The following is a 21,518-nucleotide window of genomic DNA, read 5'->3' on the forward strand; positions in this document are numbered from 1 at the left end:
TGTGGAGCTTTTAAAACCCTGCCACCTCCGATGCTCTTCTGATGCCGACGACGCAGACGATGAATCTGGTGATGATCAGGAAGTGCGTGATCGAGGTGGTGATGTGCGCGAGTGCAGTGCAAGGAGTGTTATCCGCGAACAACTTCGAGGTGTTCACGTGCGCGGGTGCAGTGCGAACAGTGATGAACAGGAATTGCATCCAAGTGTTTTGCGCGAGTGTGGTTTGCGAGTGGGTCAAAAAGTGCATTTGCGACATAGTGTGCGCGGGACAGAGACCAGTGTTCCAGTACAGCAGTGCGAAGGCTCCGACACGGACACTGAACTTTACTCCGACTGGAAGACATTTCCAAGTGGTAACAACGCACAACAGAATGTCGTCGCTTATGACACGGACACTGAGTTGTATTACAGTGCCGACGAGTGAACTGCATTGATTTCTGTTTCGCGATGATATTTGTTTTTCATCTGTGGTTTTAAATATGTAATTGTTTTAAGCTTTTCACCTTTTAGACTCATGTATAAGTATCTTTAAATAAGAACCTCACACACTTGATGAATGCAAAAGCTTTTTGTGTTTTTAGTATATTTGTTTTTGCATTTTTCAGATAAAACGATTGGGACACTCTTTTTCCTAGGTGGGAGGTCTCGCGAAGGCAATATCTCGCGGAAAGCTTTTTCATTTTCAGCTACCGCTTGAGTTCGTTATTTGCCAGATGCTCTTGTTAGAGGCGCTGTTTAAGGACTTGTTTGAGGAGGGTGCCTCGACGAAGAATGAGAGTCTGAACAGAAAAAGCTGCATCCGGTCGGTCACTGTGCGCTTCTCGCCAAACCAGGCACTGCGCCATGTTCCCGACCGGCCTGCGGAAATCAGGTGCCTTTCTCCTCTAACCACTACAACCACCACCCTAAACGAGCAAGGCACCACTTGGGTCCTCCGGAGCAATCGGGCACTTGTTTGCACGTCAAGGCCGTTTTAGAGAATGTGCCCATTTCAAAAAGCTGCTACAGTTTTATTGCGAGGCCGGCTTGACGCGACCATGAAAACTCGTGTTGGGATTGGTTATCCTCAGCTTGTCTGATTGGTCCACATACCCTAGGATGCTGGAAAACCATATTTAAGCAGCGACTCGGGACCTTTTTGGGGTGAGCGGACTCGGGGTCAACAGCGCACTCACCACCGGAGACCAGTCATGCAAGCCGAGAGGTATGCCATCATTTTCCATGTTTTGTATTTGTGACTTAGTGCATTGTGTAAATTTAAGTTGTGTTAGATAAATAAACCCCCAATGAGTGCTCCCCGAAATGATTGTGTTGACTTGTCATCGCATGCCTGTGCGGAATCGCTCCCACGCTTCTTTGCCCAGATGGAATTCAGATGTGTCTAGCTTAAACAACCCCGAAGTTTCGCTACAATATTCTTAACGACGGGTCACAGACATATCTCCGTGGCTCAACATACAGCAGCTGTCTTGACTTAGCTATCGCTTCTCAATACCTTTCAACATCCGCCACCTGGTGCGAGGACATTAAAACATTTGGTAGCACCTTACTACTTAGGTAAAACTACGATGCTATACCGGCATTGCAAGCATTCGATGCGAAGCAAGCGCTCTACCTCTGAGCTACACCCCCGTTTTGCAAGCATTCGAAGGCGATGCACAGATTGGGAGGCCTTCCAAAAAGAGGTAGAAAAGTCTTGTAGCTCTATAGTTTCTCCAACAGATTGAAGAAGGAATTGCCACAACAATGCGGACCACTACACGAGTTGTCACAACATCCCATTCCAGGAAGCCGGTTGATGTGATATACGAAGAGCGGCGGGCAGTTCGTCGTCGAGCAGAACGCAGACACAGGCGAACAAAATCGATCACAAACCCGAGGACCTCTCGTAACGTGCAAAAGAAAACTTAGAGGTACATGGAAAAGCTTGACCGTCAAAATGGAAGTCATTTTGCACCACCCTGGACCCACGAAAACCACTGTCTAAGATATGGCACGTTGTACGAGCTCTACCATCTTCTCCTCGGCAACTACGTTCCTTCCGTGCATTGGCCATCATAAGGACATGCAGCGAGAAACAGATTGCGGAAGAATTCTGCATGCACCTCTCTGGCTCCGCAATAATGGATGGCTCACTGCTTCCCCTACAGCAGACATCTGTCTCGATCATTCTTTTACGCTACAGGAGCTTCTTGCGGCTATGTGCGCTTTGCAGCGTTCCAGTGCACCTGGGCCCGATAAAATCGCCTATCCTACCCTGTGCCACCTTGGTCCTTGAGCAACCGGAGAACTGCTGTCTTTGTACAATGCTTCTCGGGCATCTGTAACTGCACCGGAATTATCGGGCACCTGAACTGCAAGAATTTGTTTAGAAGTACCTCGATGCACTTCTACATGTGGCACTATTTCAGAAGCACGTGCTTGTCCAGCTCCTGTTGATCTTCAACACAAGTCACTGTGAGTACATCTGAGGCTACTGACAAGGCATCGAGACCATACACTGGCAGACGCTTTTAAGACTTGGCCCGATGCTGTATACTGTTATGTCGCACAGAGATCTGCTGCCTTCAATTTATGCACTACATGTGATCTCTGACATACCAGTCTGGACGATGCCTAAGCTGATCCTGCGTCTTTCGATCCCAGTGGTAACAAAGTAAAAAAATATCTACTGCTGGACTTGAGCATTTCACTTTGCCGTATATTGTCTATATGTACAGATATACAGTGCACATTTTTGCAAATGGCTCTGTCACACAAACCTCCTCAGCAGCAGCTTTCACTGCGCCTCACATGGAAATCACTCAACGCTTCAATATAGTACACTAGACACCATCTACTGCCGGTGAGCTGACCGGCGTCCGACAAGCTGTGTGCTACAATTCACAGCAGAGTCCAGCGAAATGAACATCATTTTGTGACTCCAAGCTGGCACCTCAGCTAATTAGAAACTACATGAAGCAAGACACTGCATAGAGTGCTCTGGTGTGTAACCTAATGAATATGCTGAATGAAGCAGTTCAATCTGGACATACCATTGCACTGCAATGGATTCCCAGTCATTGTGGCATAGATGGGAATGAACAAGCTGATGCAGAAGCAAAACTGGTGCACACTAACCGCACAGTGATATCAACTCACTTTTCCTGATGTGACATCAATGCCTTGCTGTCTAAAGCATGAAGACATCTATGCAACGACTATGGAATGATCCGCAATTGTCGCCATGAGCGCATTTATAGGTTTGACTCGTGCCGTGCTTTTCACCTTCGATTCAGGCTAAGGAGAGACCAGGAAACGCTACTACATTGACTGTGGCTGGGTGTTGCATACACGCGATGATACTTGTGCAAGATTGGACAGGAGCTAAGTTCTAACTGCAATTTGTGTCACACGCCAGAGGGGATTGTCGCCACGAGCGCATTTATAGGTTTGATTCGTGTCGTGCTTTTCACCTTCTGTTCAGGTAAGGAGAGACCAGGAAATTCTGCTACATTGACTGTGGCTGGGTGTTGCATACACACGATGATACTTGTGCAAGATTGGACAGAAGCTAAATTCTAACTGCAATTTGTGTCTTACGCCAGAGACTGTTTAGCACATCCCGTGCGTGTACCCTCCATACGCAGTCGAAAGACAATCTTTTAGCACCTCACAGATGACCTAGACTGCGGACCCCTCTCAGAAGAGAAACTCCGTGCTTGGGAACGTGTGGATTTCTAAATAAGGCAGATTTAGATTCTCCTCTTTAGAGCATCTGCTAATGTAGAGACTTTTGTGCGTGTCCTACACCGAATGAGACATTGTGTGCAGCGACTCATTGTACTATATCTCAATCACCCCTTATCATGCCCTCCTCTTTCTCTTTCTTTCCGTTTTCCCCTTACCCTGTGAGGCTAGAAATTCGCTTTCCAGGCCAACCTCTCCTCCTTCTTTTCCTTAAAAACCTTCTTCTTCTTCTCCACGCAGACATGACCAAATAGAGCAATAAAACACGCGATGCAGCGCTGTTTAGTCAGTCAGTTGTATGCACCTTCTCTATTGTTTTATGGAGCTAGTCAGTTGTATACACCTTTTAAGTTGTTTTATGGGACTATTTAGTCTCATTATGTGGATCACCGCACACAAGAACATTGTCTATTTGCACAAGTAGACAAAAAAAACTATTATGGTAGCTTTGCACTTTACCGCGGACCTGTATATCGTGTAGATCAGGGTCCGCGACGCGGGAAAAGGTACGCCCGCATGGCAATGATCACTTTATCGAGATTGCAATTATAAGGTCATTCCAACAAAAAATGCTCCGGCGTTGTCGTCGTTATTGTCCATGCATGACCTCAGTGCGATGATATAGTATCTCACCACACCTGTGGGACGCTGTGGAACCAAAAGCCTGCGAGAGGGGGTGCAGTTTTCCGCGAGCATGGAAGCATAGAGAAACATACTTACATAAAGAGCGGACACTCCCGCAGGGCCCTGCGATTGAGCTACTACGCTGCTTTTTGCGCCACAAGTGGCAGGTCACACCCGATAATAAATTTCGCAAAATAAAATGTTTGCCCAAATCACCTATTTGAATCAGCCCCTAAGGGAGCGATCGAGTTTGAATACTCACAAATTGGCCTCCGCGCTTGAATAATCAACGGCGCAGCACACACATCCATATCACACAAGGCACCTAATATCCCGAGTACGGCGTCCCTCTTGCTTGATTTATAGAGCCGATATAAATTCCAAGTAGGCCCGTAAAATTCACTGCAGGCGGCATCAGCACTCCATCAGCGGCCAAAACAAACGCCCGAAGGCGGGCACGGAACTTTCAACAAGAACGACGCTGCAGCAGATATATGACAGCGCGAATGCAGTTGCGAATACACCATGCACACTCTATAAACGCACGCGGGCACCAGCGCAAAAGTGCATGCCACACGGTTCTCTTGCAGAAGCTTCATAGTGAAGTTGGCGACACACGGGTTGAAGTAGCCACCATGTTAGCCGTTTTCTTTTTGTCGCTTTGCGACCACTGGAGAAAAAAAAAATTATCTTGCGCCTCAAGCCGGGTGCGCCGGCTCAGACGAGTTCCCAACGAGCTCCTAACAATCCCGGATTATGTTGCCATTGGCCGCGGGTGCGTGCGATTTCGTGGCGTGATTCGTAATAGCCAATAGAGTGACATGGTGACCTCCTCCTCCTATTATTTCCTCCTCTGCGCGCATGTGAAGAGGGAGCGGAAGAGACGGGCAAAGTCATGGGTAGATACTCTCCTCTCCTCTTCTCCTCCTATGGACTACTAACCGAACGTGTTGTGAGTGAGTGTATATAACGAGCTCTTCGCTCTATTCTCCTTCTGCATCGACTGGGTGCACGAAAGACGTTCTACTTTCTCTTTGGCTTCCACTGACGGGTGATAGCTTTCCATGGTAGCGTGTTAATCATTTAACTATCTTTGGTCAGCCGTGCGCTTTAGTGTTGTAGAACATTTTGAAAAATGGTGATATCAACAACTAGAATATTGAAGGTAATCGCATTATGGTTCCGTGTTCCAGCCGAACGAATGAAGCATACATATATAAATTAACTGAGGCACAATTATCCTCACAAAACAGCAGGCTCACCACCGCTGAAAACGGCCGTGGCATCAGGAGACAACTTCACTACGCTTCACCATAATGAGAAGAAATGACATCAACTTCCCCCGAAGATGCATATAAGATCTACCGAGAAACACCCACCCTGAATTTCACCTCAACCGCCGGAAACAAGGAGCCAAAGAGCTACAGCACACCTATGGCCAAGAAGTAGGAGTTAATTCTGTGGACGACGACGCCTACAGCATCAAAAATTGCTATAACCTTGCTGTCATGGGCAGTGAGAGCTAGATTGTTTTTAAGAGCAATACTCATGGAGTTTTGGTTTTCATGTTGCTTTCTTTACAGCTTGTCTGATTATTCACGTTTATTCTTGCATCAAAGCCCAGTAAAGTTAAGAGCCTATTTAGCTATAGTAGGACCTACATTAGAATATGCAAGTATCATATGGGACCCTCATTAGAAAGGACTAATCAATCAAGTTGAGCGAGTTGCTGACGGGATTGAATCCCGGCTGTGGTGGCTACATTTTTGATGGAGGCGAAAATTTCGTAGGCCCATGTGCTCAGCTTTGGGTGAACGGTAAACAACCCCAGGTGGTCAAAATTTCCGGAGCCCTCCACTGCGGCGTCTCTCACAATCATATGGTGGTTTTTGGACATTAAACCCTCTATATCAATCAATCAAGTTGGGCGAGTACAAAGAAGGGCAGCTAGGTTTATTCTTTCAAAATATTCTCGAACTAATTCTGTGACAGAGGTGTTGCAACAACTAAACTTACCCACCCTTTTGGAGCACCGTCGTGTAGCCAGACAAAAACTATTGTTTTTGCTTTCTCAAAATACATTTAACTTTGATGTAGCGCAGTACCTCATTCCGCGACCTATTCAGAACGTACAAAGTGACTACCACAGCAACGTTCAAATCCCCAAATCTTGTATGAACACAAACGCATACTCTTATTTTCTTAGAACCGTAAAAGACTGTACGGAATTGTGAAATGATAAAAAAATTCGGATTCAAGACTATAGAAAATTTTGTGAGTTAATCTTTGTGAGTGCTAGCTTTTTTTAAATTTCATTGAATGTACCGAATCACACAAATTTCGTGTGACATGTATTGTGATGGTTAACGTGTTTTGGTGAATGATGTATGAATAATGCAGGTGGTGAAGCAAAATATTGTGATGGAAAATGTTTGTATTTTTTTCGCCTATGCATTGCTTCTTTATGCTTGACATGATAGTTATGTCAGAATTCGTTCACTGTCTATATGTAGTGACACATTGGGGTTTTTAGATTTTTTGTATAAGGTGTTTCTTGCTATTTCATGTAAACAATGATTAGATTTATGCCCCGCCCTTGTAACGGCTCAATCGACCAGCAATACCTGTAAATAAATAAAATAAAATAAATAAATAATACAATTTTTAGAACATTTTGACTTTTTACTGATGTGTTGAAATGTTCGTGTTGACAGTGAATATGCTTGTGAATATTGTGTACCTTTTTTACGGCTTGCTAGATGCGATGGTGCTTTTTCTACATAGCAATGGTATTTCTGAAAAAGCTCAATACGCTGCAGTTTGTATAAATATTAAACGTTATGCATTGTTCTCAAAATTCTAATAGGGAAATAATGGATTACCTAAAAACTCCTGTTTAGTTTATTTATAATGGTTAAGTAGTGCTGTCTGAATAAACACAATTCATTTGTAAAATGAGCGTGCATTTTTTTTTTACCAGAAAGAACTGCCAACAGATCAACGTATATGCAATAGCCGTGACCGCAGCCTGTTTGACCCTAAAAAACAGCTGATGAAAGCACTCCCAAATAACAGTAGAAGAAACACCCGACTTTCGCACAAGAATGCTCAAACCGAAACTGAAACCACTGTGGCACAATGGCAAGGCTGGAAAAGGAACCTTGTGACAGTTTAATGCCAGCCGCTAGGAGTGCTAGCAGTCATGTGGGCTGCATGGTTCAATGACAGTGTCCGCTCTTTACATTTACTATGTTACTCTATGCAGACACTACGGAGACCTCAGATTCAATGTTCAAGTGCTACTGAGTAGAACTGCGTTGCTTTCAGCACCACGAGTTGCTCGTCAGACCAGATAATGTCTTCAGCGTAAATAAAATAACAAAATTGTTCTTTCCAATGCTGAAATTTGAAACCGTACCCTCGAGCTTTGAAAGGGAATGTCTTTACCACTAGGCTACACACCTATGCTTCCACAGAGGTAATACGTGTACAGTCCATCTAAACCACATGTTTGTGCACCTTTTGTGCAAAACAAATACAGAAAGACAACATTTTCTAGTCAGATTTTACTGATTTTAGTGATAAAGCATTAAACGTCCTCAGTGGAACACAATGTAGAGTGGATATAAAAATTGCACAAATCAATAAAATTTTGTCTTTGCAAAAATTTGATGCCAAACTTGGGTTTCCAATGTCCTCCCGAGGCAGCTATTGCATATCTTGAGAAAAGAGTAGAAGCGAGCAAAGGTACGTCATCTATCGGTTGGTCACACCCTTTCCTGCTTGGCCGCGAAAAGGCTCGAGTGACCACTGTTTATATAGTATATTTCTCTATGATGGAAGGGGAAAGACATCGAGACAGCCCGGGAGGGGGCAGCAACAGGCACACCCCAGAGGTGAGGGTGAACGTGCCCTTCGCAATGTAGGGTCCGATGATTAAGGTAGGATGGATGATGGATGAAAAAATTTATTGGGTCCTGAAGGACTCCACCTCTGTTTTATAAGAGTAGGATCGCGGCCCCATAGAGAAACATACTAAATAAAGAGTGGCCACTCTAGCCTCTTCATGGTCCAGCAAGATAGGCTCTGACTAACCGCTAGATGGCGCGCCCATGCTCGCTTCTTCTCTTCTGTCACGGCATATAATAGCCGCCTCAGGAGGTCAATGAAAATATAAGTTTGGCATCAAATTTTTGCAAAGAAGAAACTTTATTGATTTGTGAAATTTTCCACATTCACTTTACAACGTGTTCCACTGAGGACGTTTAATGCTTTACCACAACAATCAGTAAAGTTTGACTAAAAATGTTTTTCTGCATTTATTTTGCACAAAGGATACAAATTCACGTGGTGTAGACGTGCTGTAGATGTATTCCCTTCGTGCACGAATGGGTGTGTAGCCTAGGGGTGCAAAGGCACTTGTTTTCGAAGCATGAGGTTACGGGTTCAAATCCCAGCATCGGAAAGAAACCGTTTTGCTACTTTATTTATGCAAAAGGAATTATTGAATCTGACCAGCCAGTCGTGGCGCTGAAAGCAGCGCAGTAGCTGGGCCGCAGGGCCCTATGGAAGTGTCCGCTCTTTATGTAAGTATCTTTCCGTATGGCGGGCCACTCCCACGTAGAGACGGGGAGGCCTAGCCTCACTGCCGCATCGTGGGCATTTGGACAGTCTTGAGTTGTTGTATGAGAACCGGACTGTTTAATATATATGCTGTTTAATGACACAAGAGCCATGAAGGCTAAGGAGCAGCAAGACATGCTATTGCATGGGGACAATGATTATGTTTAGTCACTGTATAAGGGCCTCAAAATTATGTGCACTAAAGATGGGTAAAACATATTAAATTATGAGAGTAAATTGAAGTGCACATGCTGAGTATGAGTTCTAAGCGATCAAGGCATTAAAACATAGAAGTGTTGAATACTATAGAGTGTGCTGCCCAAAATGTGATGGCCCCTCGTGGCAAGACATACATCGGATGCAAACGTTGTCCTTGATTTATGTCAACTATCAGCCAATAACAGCTATCTTTTGTACAATGGTTCTCCAAAGAGGCGTACAGGTACGGCCGCTGGATGAAAAAGCGCACCGGTACGGTCCGCCGCGTGCTCCGAAACCGGCGTGACAGGTCTAGTACCCGGACCACCGCTGCGGCGCCACCGGGGGGAGGGGCAGTTTTCGCGAGAGCCCCCGGAATCGCATGCGTGTTACAAATGAGCGTGAGCAATGTCTGCGTGTGACCCGCGAAATCTTTTGATATCTGTCTAGCGTGTGCCCACCAGGTAGTTACTGATCTTGATTTTACATACCTGCAGCCCTTGAAAATTTTTGGTATTGCCTTGCCCGAGATGGAGCCTTGTGCCCCGATCAGTTTTCGCGGAAGTTAGAATTGTGAGCACATTTTACTCGGATCCTACAAGGTCACGACTAATCGATCTGGAAGTGCTACACCTTTCCTAATGCATCGAAATTCATTATAGTAAATGTGAGTATATCGCTTCAGATTTAATCATTTCGTTTAGTATAGGCAACTTCTGCAATTGCAGTTGCCACTGTTAATTTAACACAAGGTAAGATAGACTTTTTACTTCCTCCAGACATAGTACTCATACATACAGTATCAGATGCAACAGCCACGAAATGTACTCAGCATGAGTGCGATCTCATGACTCAAGCCTTTTTGAAATTTGAGTGACTGTAACTTCAGTGCTGGCAATTGAGCAAGCAGATAAGAAGTGAATGATATGAAAACTGTGAGACAAAAAGAATGATGAAAGGCTGAAAAATACGAACACAACTGTTTGTGTTCCTGCGCTTTTGAGTGTTTTCGTCTCTTGTCATGATGTCCTTATCATAATGCAACTTATTCAACCTTATATTCAACAGCGAATACATAATCGCAACAAATAGCTTGAAAACATTTTATTTATTCTCTATTTAGGGCTGATTGTGGCTTTTTTATTTTCTTACTTTTTTACACCTTTGTATAATAATTGAACCAGTTGATAATTGCTTCACAGCTTCGTAGGCGATATTTTTCAAGGACAATATCGAAGTGAGTGCATATTAATTGAGACACTCACACACACACACACACACACACACACACAAAAGGTACCCCGTTCCGCAGCCGACAAGCATATGTTTACATTCACACCCACACAGCCGCTGGCTGCAAACGTTGTTGCATCCAAGAGTTTTGACACCAGCTTCCCTTTTTCTCTTATCTCTAGTTTTCTTCTAATGCCTGTGTTTAAGCCCTTGGCACCTTTGTCATTAGTTCCGGTTATTTCCGAACGCTGTCGCCCTGTGGTGTCGTGCCTTTTCCCGCAAGGCCATGTAGAAATGATGTTCGCTTTCGTAAAACATCTCGAGCACTCCTTCCATTGAAGAAGTTCGGCTGTCTGTGGTCATTTGTGGAACACCAAACACGACTCAAACTTACATCAGCAAAACATGCGGAGGCAAAGAGGTGCCCAAAATCAGGTGGTGGGCGACAAGAGTTTATATTCGAAACAAATATAAACTGCCAGCCGACACACACGATGAGAGCCTCTCACCAGGAGATTGTAAGGAGGATCGTTTTAGAAAAAGCTGCGGTAGGAAAAAAAATGGCATAAACGCTGTGCTATACTCGTGTCTCTTTACTTATCACATTATTTGTTATTGTTGTTTTGTTCTGCCTCCATCTCGTGTGCCCAACTTTTGGCTTATTTGTCTATTGACAACAAAACAATCCGTTCGGTATTTTCATTGATGATGATGATAGATATGTGGGGTTTAACGTCCCAAAACCACCATATGATTATGAGAGACGCCGTAGTGGAGGGCTCCGGAAATTTCAACCACGTGGGGTTCTTTAACGTGCACCCAAATCTAAGCACATGGGCCTACAACATTTCCGCCTCCATCGGAAATGCAGCCGCCGCAGTCGGGATTCGAACCCGCGACCTGTGGGTCAGCAGCCGAGTACCTTAGCCACTAGACCACCGTGGCGGGGCGTTCGGTATTTTCATGTTAGCCTCTCCACGGGCACTGGCAAATCCCAATAGCACTCCAACGCCATTGTCTTTTGGCAGTCTCGGTCATGCGATTCAGTCATCCTTTACTGTTTATTTGTTCTACTATGTATCATCGACAAATTGGAACCTGTGCTTGTTTAAATGAAGGCAGGTGTACTCGACTGCTCTACAGCAGTTGTGGTTTTGCGATGTGTGAACATAAAAACGGGGTTGTCACTTGACCTGGCTGTGTGTGTGTATATATATATATATATATATATATATATATATATATATATATATATATATATATATATATATATATATATATATATATATATATATATATATTAGGGTGCCTCACGTAACTTGACCAGAGTTAAAAATATGCCGGAACACGTAATAACGACGCGACCCAATGAATGTTGCTCACCGTAGCCTAGAGTTAGAATATTTTTTGTGTTCTCAAATATTGTTTAATTAGATATGTTTAATGAACAAACTTTTCAAGAAATGAAGACAGGTAAAAAATTTCAATGAGAAAGTTGTAGATAGGTTTGCAGAACATCGGATTATACAGTTCTGAACTTTATATCTGTTAGCTATTAGTGTTTTCTGACAATTACAAATGCCTATGAAATACAAAAAAATACCACGTGACAAACTCGCTCGTGCGCGCAATGATTCTAGTGCTTCCTATTGTTCCGCGTACGAACGACCATAGCATTTGCTTCATCGTGCTTTCTCGGCAGGGCCGCAACGCTGGTGGTGGCTTTACGATGAACACGTTTTGCTATCGGCCACAAAAACAATAACTGCTATGACTGCTTATCGCTGTCATGAACTGACACGCGAGCTGGTTTGTCACGTGGTATTTTTTTGTATATTGTGGGAATTCGCAATTAACAGAACAACAATAATACCTAACAGACATAAAATCCAAAACTGTGTAATCAGACATTTCGCAAACTGATCAACAAATTTCTCATTGAAATTTTTTATCTATCTTTGTTTCTTGAAAAGTTAGTTAAACATATATAAATAAAGAATATTTGAGAACACACAAGATAGTCTAACTTTGGGCAACGGTAATTAACATGCATTTGGTCGCGTCGTAATTACGTGAACAGGCATATTTTTAAACTCTGGCTGAAGTTCTGTGGGACACTCTATATATAGGGAAGTGAAGGTCACGCATAAATAAATATAGCTTGAATTTAACCCTGCAGTTTCATGATTTTGTTTAAGGAGTAAAGGCCTATTATGGTCAGCCTCATTATATATATATATATATATATATATATATATAAATTAAGGGAAAGAAGTGTATACCTAAGGGCTCGTTTTTCCATGTTTTAACAGAATATTAATGAGATCTAACAGACAGTAATGCCAAGGAATGTACAGGGGAAGTTATTAGAACCAATGGAATGTAAATAAGAAGAAAGAAAAGTGGATGAAAAAATAACCAGCCGTGAGCAGGAATCGAACCTACGACCTTCAAATAACGCGTTCGATGCTCTAACCACTGAGCTACCACATCGGTCTTCCCTCCATCCACTTTTTTGGGTTTATATGTGAATTTAGAAGTAGGAGTGACAGTCAGCGCCATCTATAAGCCAAACGACGAGCGTCGTTTGGCTTATAGACTCTACTAAATACACGATATGTTATCACTGCGATAAATGAGATTTAAAAAACCACTGATTAGAACAACTGTGTGGGTCACTGTTGTGACAACGACCAGCTAATTTGCTACGACTGCTGCCCCGACGAACCGCCACCACTCGTTTGCCCGTCCTTTCTGTCCCCACCCTGTCGCGCGGCAGCGGCTGCAACTGCAACTACGGCTGACAGGCGCTCTCCCATTGAAAGCCGCTCGACGCGGCGGGCCGTACCGTGCGCTTTTTCATCAAGCAGCCATGGTACAGGCCTTTGTAGTAAGAGAGAGTGCTTGAGAAAGTGGCAACTTTGTGCTCCTGTTATGAACACTCTTTGACACTCAAGATTTGACTGAACTGATCACAGGAGCATGTGCTTCCCACCGTTTTCTTTCCATTTTTTTTTTCATCAAGCATGAAGGGACCTAGGTGTTTATTGCTCTGACATCATTGCTAGCACAAAAAAGTCACATATAATGAAAAAGAAAACCACTATACATTATACCAGCCTTTTTTTACTTGTGCTTCTGAATATGAAGAATAAAAATACAAACTGCTCATCTGTGTAACAATAGGACTTTATCTTATGTACAAAGGCCTTTCTTCATTCACCACATTTGTTGATAGGCTTATGCTATCTACAATGTACACCCTAACATAAGCCAATTATTGTGTAGTACACAATATTGTCCTAACAAGTCGCATTAGAAGCATTCTAGCGCAGTCATACTGACAGGAGACATCCTGTTAGTGTTATCGGCAGCTGTAGTGACAATAAACAATTAACTAACACTAAGCTGTAGAGAGAGATTGAATAATGAGGAAGATAAAAGACCGACTAAAGCTAAAATATTTCCATTCTAAAAAGAGAGACGAGATTAATTTTACGAGTGATTATGAGCTCAAATTGTTGTTGCTGGTAACACGTGTATTGCTTTGAGGTTAAGAATGTCCCGGTATATACCTCGAAATTCGACTTTTATAGTGAGCCTTTGATGTTTATTGTGGCATGGAAATTTAACTTTAACATTCACAAACCCATATTTTTGATCATACTACTATACTTGCGGACAACTTTCTGCGGCAATGAAGGAAAGGCTATGGAACCAAAGCAGGTGTGTGCCACAGCTGAAGAATATAGTCCCACAAATGCGTCTGTGTTTTCAGCGTGAAGGTAATACAAAGCAACATTACTTTATATTGTACAGGATGCTGTTTATAAAGATATGCTGCATGAATCAAGAAGATATTAATATTTTTTGCTTCATGAAGTGTCACTTCACGTTTTTGCAAGTCTGAAAACCTCATACATTTTAGGTGCACCTCACAGTCCAAATGGCATCTTCATCTTTAAGTGAGTGCTCGTTGCCCTCCAGCTATTCCGACGATTCACTGAAGGAGCTTGCATCGAATTTCACTTACAAATAGCTGTGTAAGCAGACGTAGCGAATTCTGCGCAGTGGTGTTACTCGAACATGGCTGGCATTAGAAAAGCGAGTCGAGCTGGGCTTTTTGGCAGAGGACTATATGTGATGTAGCTTTAGCCTCGTAGCTTTCCTTTCATTGCCACAGAATGTTGTCCCCGAGTTTTTTATTGATAATATACACAGGCACACTGAGTAATGTGACTGTATGCTTTGGTTTGATACTCTTCTCTGAACATGTAACTTAGTTTGAGAGCTGAATGATTGGTATGTGGGGTTTAACGACCCGAAATCACCATATGATTATGAGAGACGCCATAGTGAAGGGCTCTGGAAATAGCTTGAGAGCTCAATATTACATATACAGCTCATTCAAAATCTTCTTGTAATCCAAAAAAAAAATGTTACACATCTTATTTAAAATTTTTTTCTCAAAGTAAAATCTACCTTATGTGACTAACCTTAAGTGTTTTTCAGTGAAAGCACATGTCGCAATAAAATGCCTGCATCAATAATGCCGAGCTACTCAGCAAATAGCAAGAACAACAAGCAACTTGGTGCTTGGGTTTTCATCTAGTGAGGCGCATTTTCCACATGCTCTCTCAGAATAGAACCATCATACACAAGAGTACGTCCTTTAAATGTATTTGAAGATCATCTCCTTGCGGTCTGCAACTGACTGTAGTTCCAGCTTGACAGGGCACTTGAGGATGTAGCTGAGGATCTCTTCAGTGTAGCCAATGAGGAAGTACATCTTGCGCGGAATCACCACCCTTTGCACAATGCCTCCAATGAAGATCATGTTCGCTCGACGCTTGATGAGGATCTCCGAAACAAACATACGGTGCCATGTGCCAGTCATAAATTTGCGAATGAACATATCTTCTACAAGGGTCTCAGAGCGCCGCAAGCCTCCTTGCAGGTTGCCTAGAAGTGACAAGTAGCATGGGATAAGACAGAGGAAAAGCAAGTTTTCCTAAGACTACATACTTAAAAAATGGTTACAAGAAAACCAACATTACACAGCTTGCCTACTTACAGAGGTGAAAGAACCTGTCAAGTGTCTCTGGTGCAAATAGTTAGGTGACACTTTGTCATCAGGGTTTTAGCCATGGTGGGTGGTGGTAATGACATCAATAATAGAGTATCTTATGTTGTACGAACCAAAACCACAATATAATTATGAACCACAGTATAGCTGAGGGCTCCAGAAATTTTGAACACCTGGTGTTTACTAATACACACTGACATCGTGCAGTACATGGACCTCTGTAATTTCGCCCCCACTGAAAAGCAACCACCATGGCTGGAACTGAGATTGCCACTTGGCCAGTAGCCAAGCACCGCAACCACTGCACCACAAAGGGGGGCAATGATAAGCGATCATGCCACACTGTCCACTGCTGCGACTGATCCGTTTAAAATACGTGCCTGAGGAATAAAAAAGCAACAATGTATGCATAACACCAGTGGGTAAAGAGCCTACACAAGGGACTCATATTACAGTGAACTACAATTGAACCCCTTTATAAGAGACACCAGTGTACCTATAGTAAAATTTGGGTTGATAAGAAAATGCATACAAGGTCCTCTGCTTGTAAGAGACCTCTCATATATAAGACGAAAATTGCTGCCAGGAGTATGCCTTTTATAAAGGTGTTTAACTGTAGTTGTATGCACGCTCTCTACTAGTGGGGCATGTCTTCTGCCATTGGTTACCTTGTGTACTCAAAAATATCATGTGTCAGTGCAAGCACTCGAACTAAAGCGCTCTTGCTTCCATTCTCTACAAGCAAATCTTATAGTAGAAGCTCACACAGTGAAGGTAACAGACATGTGCCATAGCTGTAGAAATGCCCAACCAGACATAAAACATACATAGAACTTTGTGTTAAAAACAAAAAGTTGTTCAAAAACTTTCAAAATTCCTAAACTCAACATCCTATTGTTTTCCCTTGATTTGAAAATGCCTACCCCTTACAGATTGCCTACCATTCCGAAAAAGCTTTAGGGGCTAAGCTCCATACACTGTGCTTCAGTCCCCCCTTTATAGCCACCCCTTACTTCTCACAATGTTCACTAGATCGTGCCGTGCTGTTGCAGTATGTCACTGGTGTTTAGGGACAGTGAGGTCAAAATAGACTTTAGGCGGATAGAATTAACTAGAAGAAGGTTATCTGATTGGTGGCTAAAGTCAAGGCACGAGTGAAAATTAAACCCTTCACTGCAAAGTATGAATCCTCAACCTCACTATTTAAGGGAAAAAATAAATCTAGGTTTTGGTTCATTAAGTATTACGGTTTGGTGGGGCGAGCCACCGCCCGATCCAAAGGGTATAGCCATATCCATCCATCCATCCATGTGAAGTGATCACTACATGGCGTGGACCACTGACCTCCATTAAAAAGGCTGGATGAAGCATCCCTACTCTCTGATGCGGGTGCTTGTAAAGCCACCGGAAGGCCCCTTCACTGTCCCGGAAGTTGGCATCTTCCAGGCGCTTTTGGCATTTAATTGATATATTATCTGGTGAAAGTTGTTGTGATAATAATTTTTGTGTTTTCTTTTTATATTATAATATTGTCGCGGTCATCCAACGCGACATGGAAACTTACAGACGCCGTAGGGACGCCATCCGAAATGGCAGGGTGCTGTAATCTAGAACTAGTCCATGCAACAAACCCTACAATTAGGCATCACTTGGAATGCCAACCAACACTACATAACAAACGACAGATTCCGTAGCAACGCCGTTCGAATATGGCGCAGTGCTGTTACGTACGTTACAATTACTCAATAGTCAGGTGACAGAGAGAGAAATTGTCAAGGCATTTTTCTAAAATAAAAAAAAAGGAATGAGTGTAATGGTAGCCAGGGGCACAAAGGTTTATCTTTTGTAAGTGATCCAGAAAAAAACAACAACATTGGGATGACATTTCAAAAATGAGTTTTTGAAACTGAGGGGTCAAAACATCACTCTGCAAAATGATCACTGCAAAGTCTGCTTCCTGGAGAAGGCGTCAAGTTGTCCCTCTTTAAGCCATCCCCAGACCCACTTCTAGTATATTTGAGGCCTTGATCGTGGGAAACTGCATATCAAAAAACCAAACTCCTTCAACGCACCTCCATAAAAAATAGCTGGCCAAATACCATCATCTCATCACAGAACTCATAAAAAGGAATATAATTTTGATGTACTTATGTGTAAAATGTCTTCGCGTCGACATTTCCAGCCGATTCGCAAAGTTCACAGCTACCTACAGGCCAGCATTTCATTAAAAAGAAGAGAACAGTTGTCGTGCCCACAGTAGGCGACTATTCATGGCGGTGGCTTCCGGGACACTAACGGCGTCTTCCGGTTGCTTCAGCCAAGCGCACTCGATGCGCCAACCAGCTCCCCTGGTAGAGATCAGTGGTGGGACGCATGTTACGTGTGGTTCAGTTTGATAGGATGGATGGTGGACAGACAGAAAGACAAACAGACGGACGGCTCAGAGCCCACAAAGCTTCGCCCTACTTATTATTATTCACTCCATGGATATGCTGTGAATTTTTTATGTGTGTGCGTGGTGAACGAGAAGATTGTCTTTCACATCAGCCACAATAAATATGTTTTTCCAATAAACAAAAAACCAAGTTTCTCATTTGGCTCTGAAAGTATGACCGCTAGTGTCACCACACAGAGATGTGGTTGAACCTATTGGTAGAACCAAAAATTTCTTGCAGACAGGCTTATTTTGCTTGAAAACAAACATGTATAGTTTAAAATTGTATTTTATGGACTTTTGGCCGCTTTCCTCCGTGTCAAAGAGCGCTACGTTCACCTGCCTGCCTACGGCTGAGCAGCACAAGCCACGCCAATACGGCCTCCCATGCCACTCGAAAGAAATAAATAAATGTTGGGGGGAAACAGCAGCATGACTCACTTCACCAATTTTTCGAACAGTGTCCATGAGCTCTTTTTCGTAGAAGTGCACACCAGTATTCACTGATGCTCAAGTGACTTTGCAAGATGGTCAACCCCATGGGTTCTACAAGGATGATTTTGGCTTCAGATGCTATTTCAACAAGGCATCTGTCTTGGATGCCATGTTACATATGCAGCACAGAAGACCTAAACACAACTGAAACACCACACCTTCTCTTTTTCTGTGAAGCGTGTCTTGTGTTCGTTTCAGTAGTATCTTTGGCATGAGCGGATCCATTACGGTTTGTTTCAAGACACCGGCATATCAGTTTTGCTGAAACACACGATGTTTCCTGCGCAACTGCTATGGATTTTCAGGCTGACTAAGCAAAAGCTTGAAAGAATGTCCTAATGACACTTTATTCGGCAGTTTGCGAGCTCTAAATGCACATTATGAATGTGATTTTATTACGAAACAAAACCTAACTAAGCCAGCAGCATGTGGTTCCAGTTTTCAACTTTTAACCAGTACGATTGCCATCACATGCAGTAACCAGTGTTGTGGGTGTTCCTACACCATTTGAAGATAACATCAAAAGGATAGCAAAATTTTGTTTTAAATGTTTCTGCTCGCTTTCAACATAAACAGCCACAAGGTTGGACACTTAAGACAGTATGCTTTCTATAGAGACACAAAACAGAAAAACAATAAAGCACAGCAGACAGTCCTTTCAAATATTTCTGGGGAGAACCCTGCTCGGAATATATAAATTAAACATAGATATTTGTCTAGTAGAGCCTGAAAATCACCCCTGTATAACTTTGTAACACTGCTTCAATTTCCCACTTAATCAGTTCTATTTCTAGCTTGACTCATTAAAACAATATATTTTAGGACAATTTTACAACTTTTCAATAACAGAACAAAGTAGGCTCAAGACCATGTTGCAGAAGTTTATCACACTATGGCAAGTTTGTGTGGTAACTTCAAGGCAATACTAATATCAGTCTTTTACTTATGTGACCTTTCCGGTTAACAACGTCACCATTGGACATGACAATGGCCATTTTGGTACTGTAGGAGCATAATTTTCCAACACAGTTGAACATTTTTTTTTTCTCCCTTGAGTGCTTTTCAAGGGGTACCACAAATTATAACTGCCAATAGCACATACTTGTATTCCATGAGTTCCACGCCTTGCGGTGGGCAATCTGGTGCGGTGGGTTGGACATTTCATATGTAAGCGGCTTGCTGTGATTGCGTGTCACCCTGTAGCGACCTGCTCGGTTCTTCTCCAGAACTGTTGTTGTGTGCAAAGCTGCAACACATCCGGGTGCTGGCAAAAATTCTGGGTGGCATAACCTCCGGAACACCTGAGTGAAAAAGAAAATGCTGATCAGTGTGATGGTGGCAATGTACTGTTTCTGAGGAATAATGTCACTCTACAACTGACTAGTGATCTGGAATGGAGCATTGGGTAACATGAGTAACAGTTGTGCACAAGCGTAAACCACAGATCAGAGGGCCACTGGATGACTAAGACCAGCCGAGTTGAAAAATAGAACTTTGTCAGAACTTAATACACACTATTATCACAACCGATTCAGCTAGCGAATTGATAATCAATACGTCAGCTGTGATAAGAGAAGCAGCCATAAGAACAGCAGTGCTGTGGTACTCCATGTCAGCGCACGCTAGGTGGATAGAATTGGTTTGATTGATTGATTGATATGTGGGGTTTAACGTCCCAAAACCACTATATGATTATGAGAGACACCGTAGTGGAGGGCTCCGGAAATTTAGACCACCTGGGGTTCTTTAACGTGCACCCAAATCTGAGTACACGGGCCTACAACATTTCCGCCTCCATCGGAAATGCAGCCGCCGCAGCCGGGATTCGAACCCGCGCCCTGCGGGTCAGCAGCCGAGTACCTTAGCCACTGGATAGAATTGGTGAGCCCGCACTAATTGCCATTACTCCCTATGGGCTTTCATCTAATCAGCACATACTGAAACTAACTACTTTGTAGATTTTTGCAGAACAGACCTCCTGAAGGGCAAGTGATTGAGAAGGTTGAGCAACTGCTTTGATGGTAAGTAGCTTGTTAAATTGAGCAAAGTGAAAAATAAATTCACGCTTAATTTTCGTCCTATAGAGAGGAAGCAAACCATAGACACTATTATCATAGCACCCAAAACTGCTTCCCGCACTTTCAGGGACTAGACTTATTAGCGTGTCAGAAACCTTCTTTCTTTCGGTGGCCTGCTTTTTCTAAATACCGTTCCCACTAAAGGCTAGAATCAGTACTAATTCAGTGCACGTGCAATGATGTTTTTTTACGGCTCCACGATGTATTAACTACTGGTGAGTTTATTGAAAGGCACAGACAAAAACAAGTGCACACGCGAAACGGAGACTTATACACGAAGCCCTAGTACGCACATGCAAATCAGCACCCTGGGCCAACAGTAAGAGTTAGTAAGACGCTGAAACCAAAGTACTTAGAAAAGTATGCGAATCAGTCAGTCTCGTTTAAGGACGCTAAAATGCGTAACAAAACACACGAAATGTGTGTTTCAGTCACGCAGTACGTGTTAGTGAAACGAAGTGAATTCTAAATTTGCACTCCTCTTTCGATATGTTGCGACGCTTTCAAATTTCCCTCAGGACCCGTAGAAGACAGCGAACATCTGTTTTACGTGAGATGAAACTCACAAAAAGAAGCGTTTATAGGGACGCAGACTCCGCATGCACTGGAGACATACTCGATGAGCTCGTGGATGTTAATTATGCGTACGCGATCGTCTATTCCTCCGAAGTTCTGGTGCCCTTCACAACGCCAGCGATTTCAGACGCAGTGATACATGTACTGACTGTCACCGCTGCGTCACAAGGAACAATTTTAAGGGTGCCTGCTCTATGCCTCGTGCGCGGCACAAAACTACAAGACTATCGAGGACCACGATAGTTTTTTCACCTTGCACAAGCTGCTCATGGGGACCGCCATGCTTTCTAGATTAGGCGATGACCATGCCGCGGATAGTGTTGTTAAAGCCGCATTAATATTTATAATAACTATAATATTAAAATTTTAAAATATTTTTATTTTTAGCAGGTATTATGTTGTAGTTGTGTTATTGCATACGTTTTGTTTTTCTGCGCGACAG

At 43.0% G+C, this 21,518-nt stretch overlaps 1 protein-coding gene across 1 annotated transcript; it reads right to left on the bottom strand.

Annotated features, from left to right (window-relative positions):
- Positions 1–13,513: 13,513 nt before the first annotated feature.
- Positions 13,514–21,436, bottom strand: mRpS24 (mitochondrial ribosomal protein S24). Its single transcript, XM_037433984.2, has 3 exons — positions 21,329–21,436; positions 19,525–19,723; positions 13,514–15,369 (listed from the first exon to the last, which is right to left on the bottom strand). Exons 1-3 carry the CDS (start codon positions 21,356–21,358, stop codon positions 15,080–15,082), a joined length of 519 nt encoding a protein of 172 aa, XP_037289881.1. The 5' UTR covers positions 21,359–21,436; the 3' UTR covers positions 13,514–15,079.
- Positions 21,437–21,518: the final 82 nt, after the last annotated feature.

The sequence above is a fragment of the Rhipicephalus microplus genome, chromosome X, assembly GCF_043290135.1.
Source record: "Rhipicephalus microplus isolate Deutch F79 chromosome X, USDA_Rmic, whole genome shotgun sequence".
NCBI lineage: Eukaryota > Metazoa > Arthropoda > Arachnida > Ixodida > Ixodidae > Rhipicephalus > Rhipicephalus microplus.

What these genes read in the sequence shown, in the direction of transcription:
- mRpS24 (XM_037433984.2), bottom strand. Translation starts at nt 21,358, where the DNA reads ATGGCGGTCCCCATGAGCAGCTTGTGCAAG. An exon ending in CCATGAGCAGCTTGTGCAAG is followed by an intron (nt 19,724 to 21,328) that starts GTGAAAAAACTA and finishes TTTTTCACTCAG; the next exon opens with GTGTTCCGGAGGTTATGCCA. An exon ending in GTGGAACTCATGGAATACAA is followed by an intron (nt 15,370 to 19,524) that starts GTATGTGCTATT and finishes TGTCACTTCTAG; the next exon opens with GCAACCTGCAAGGAGGCTTG.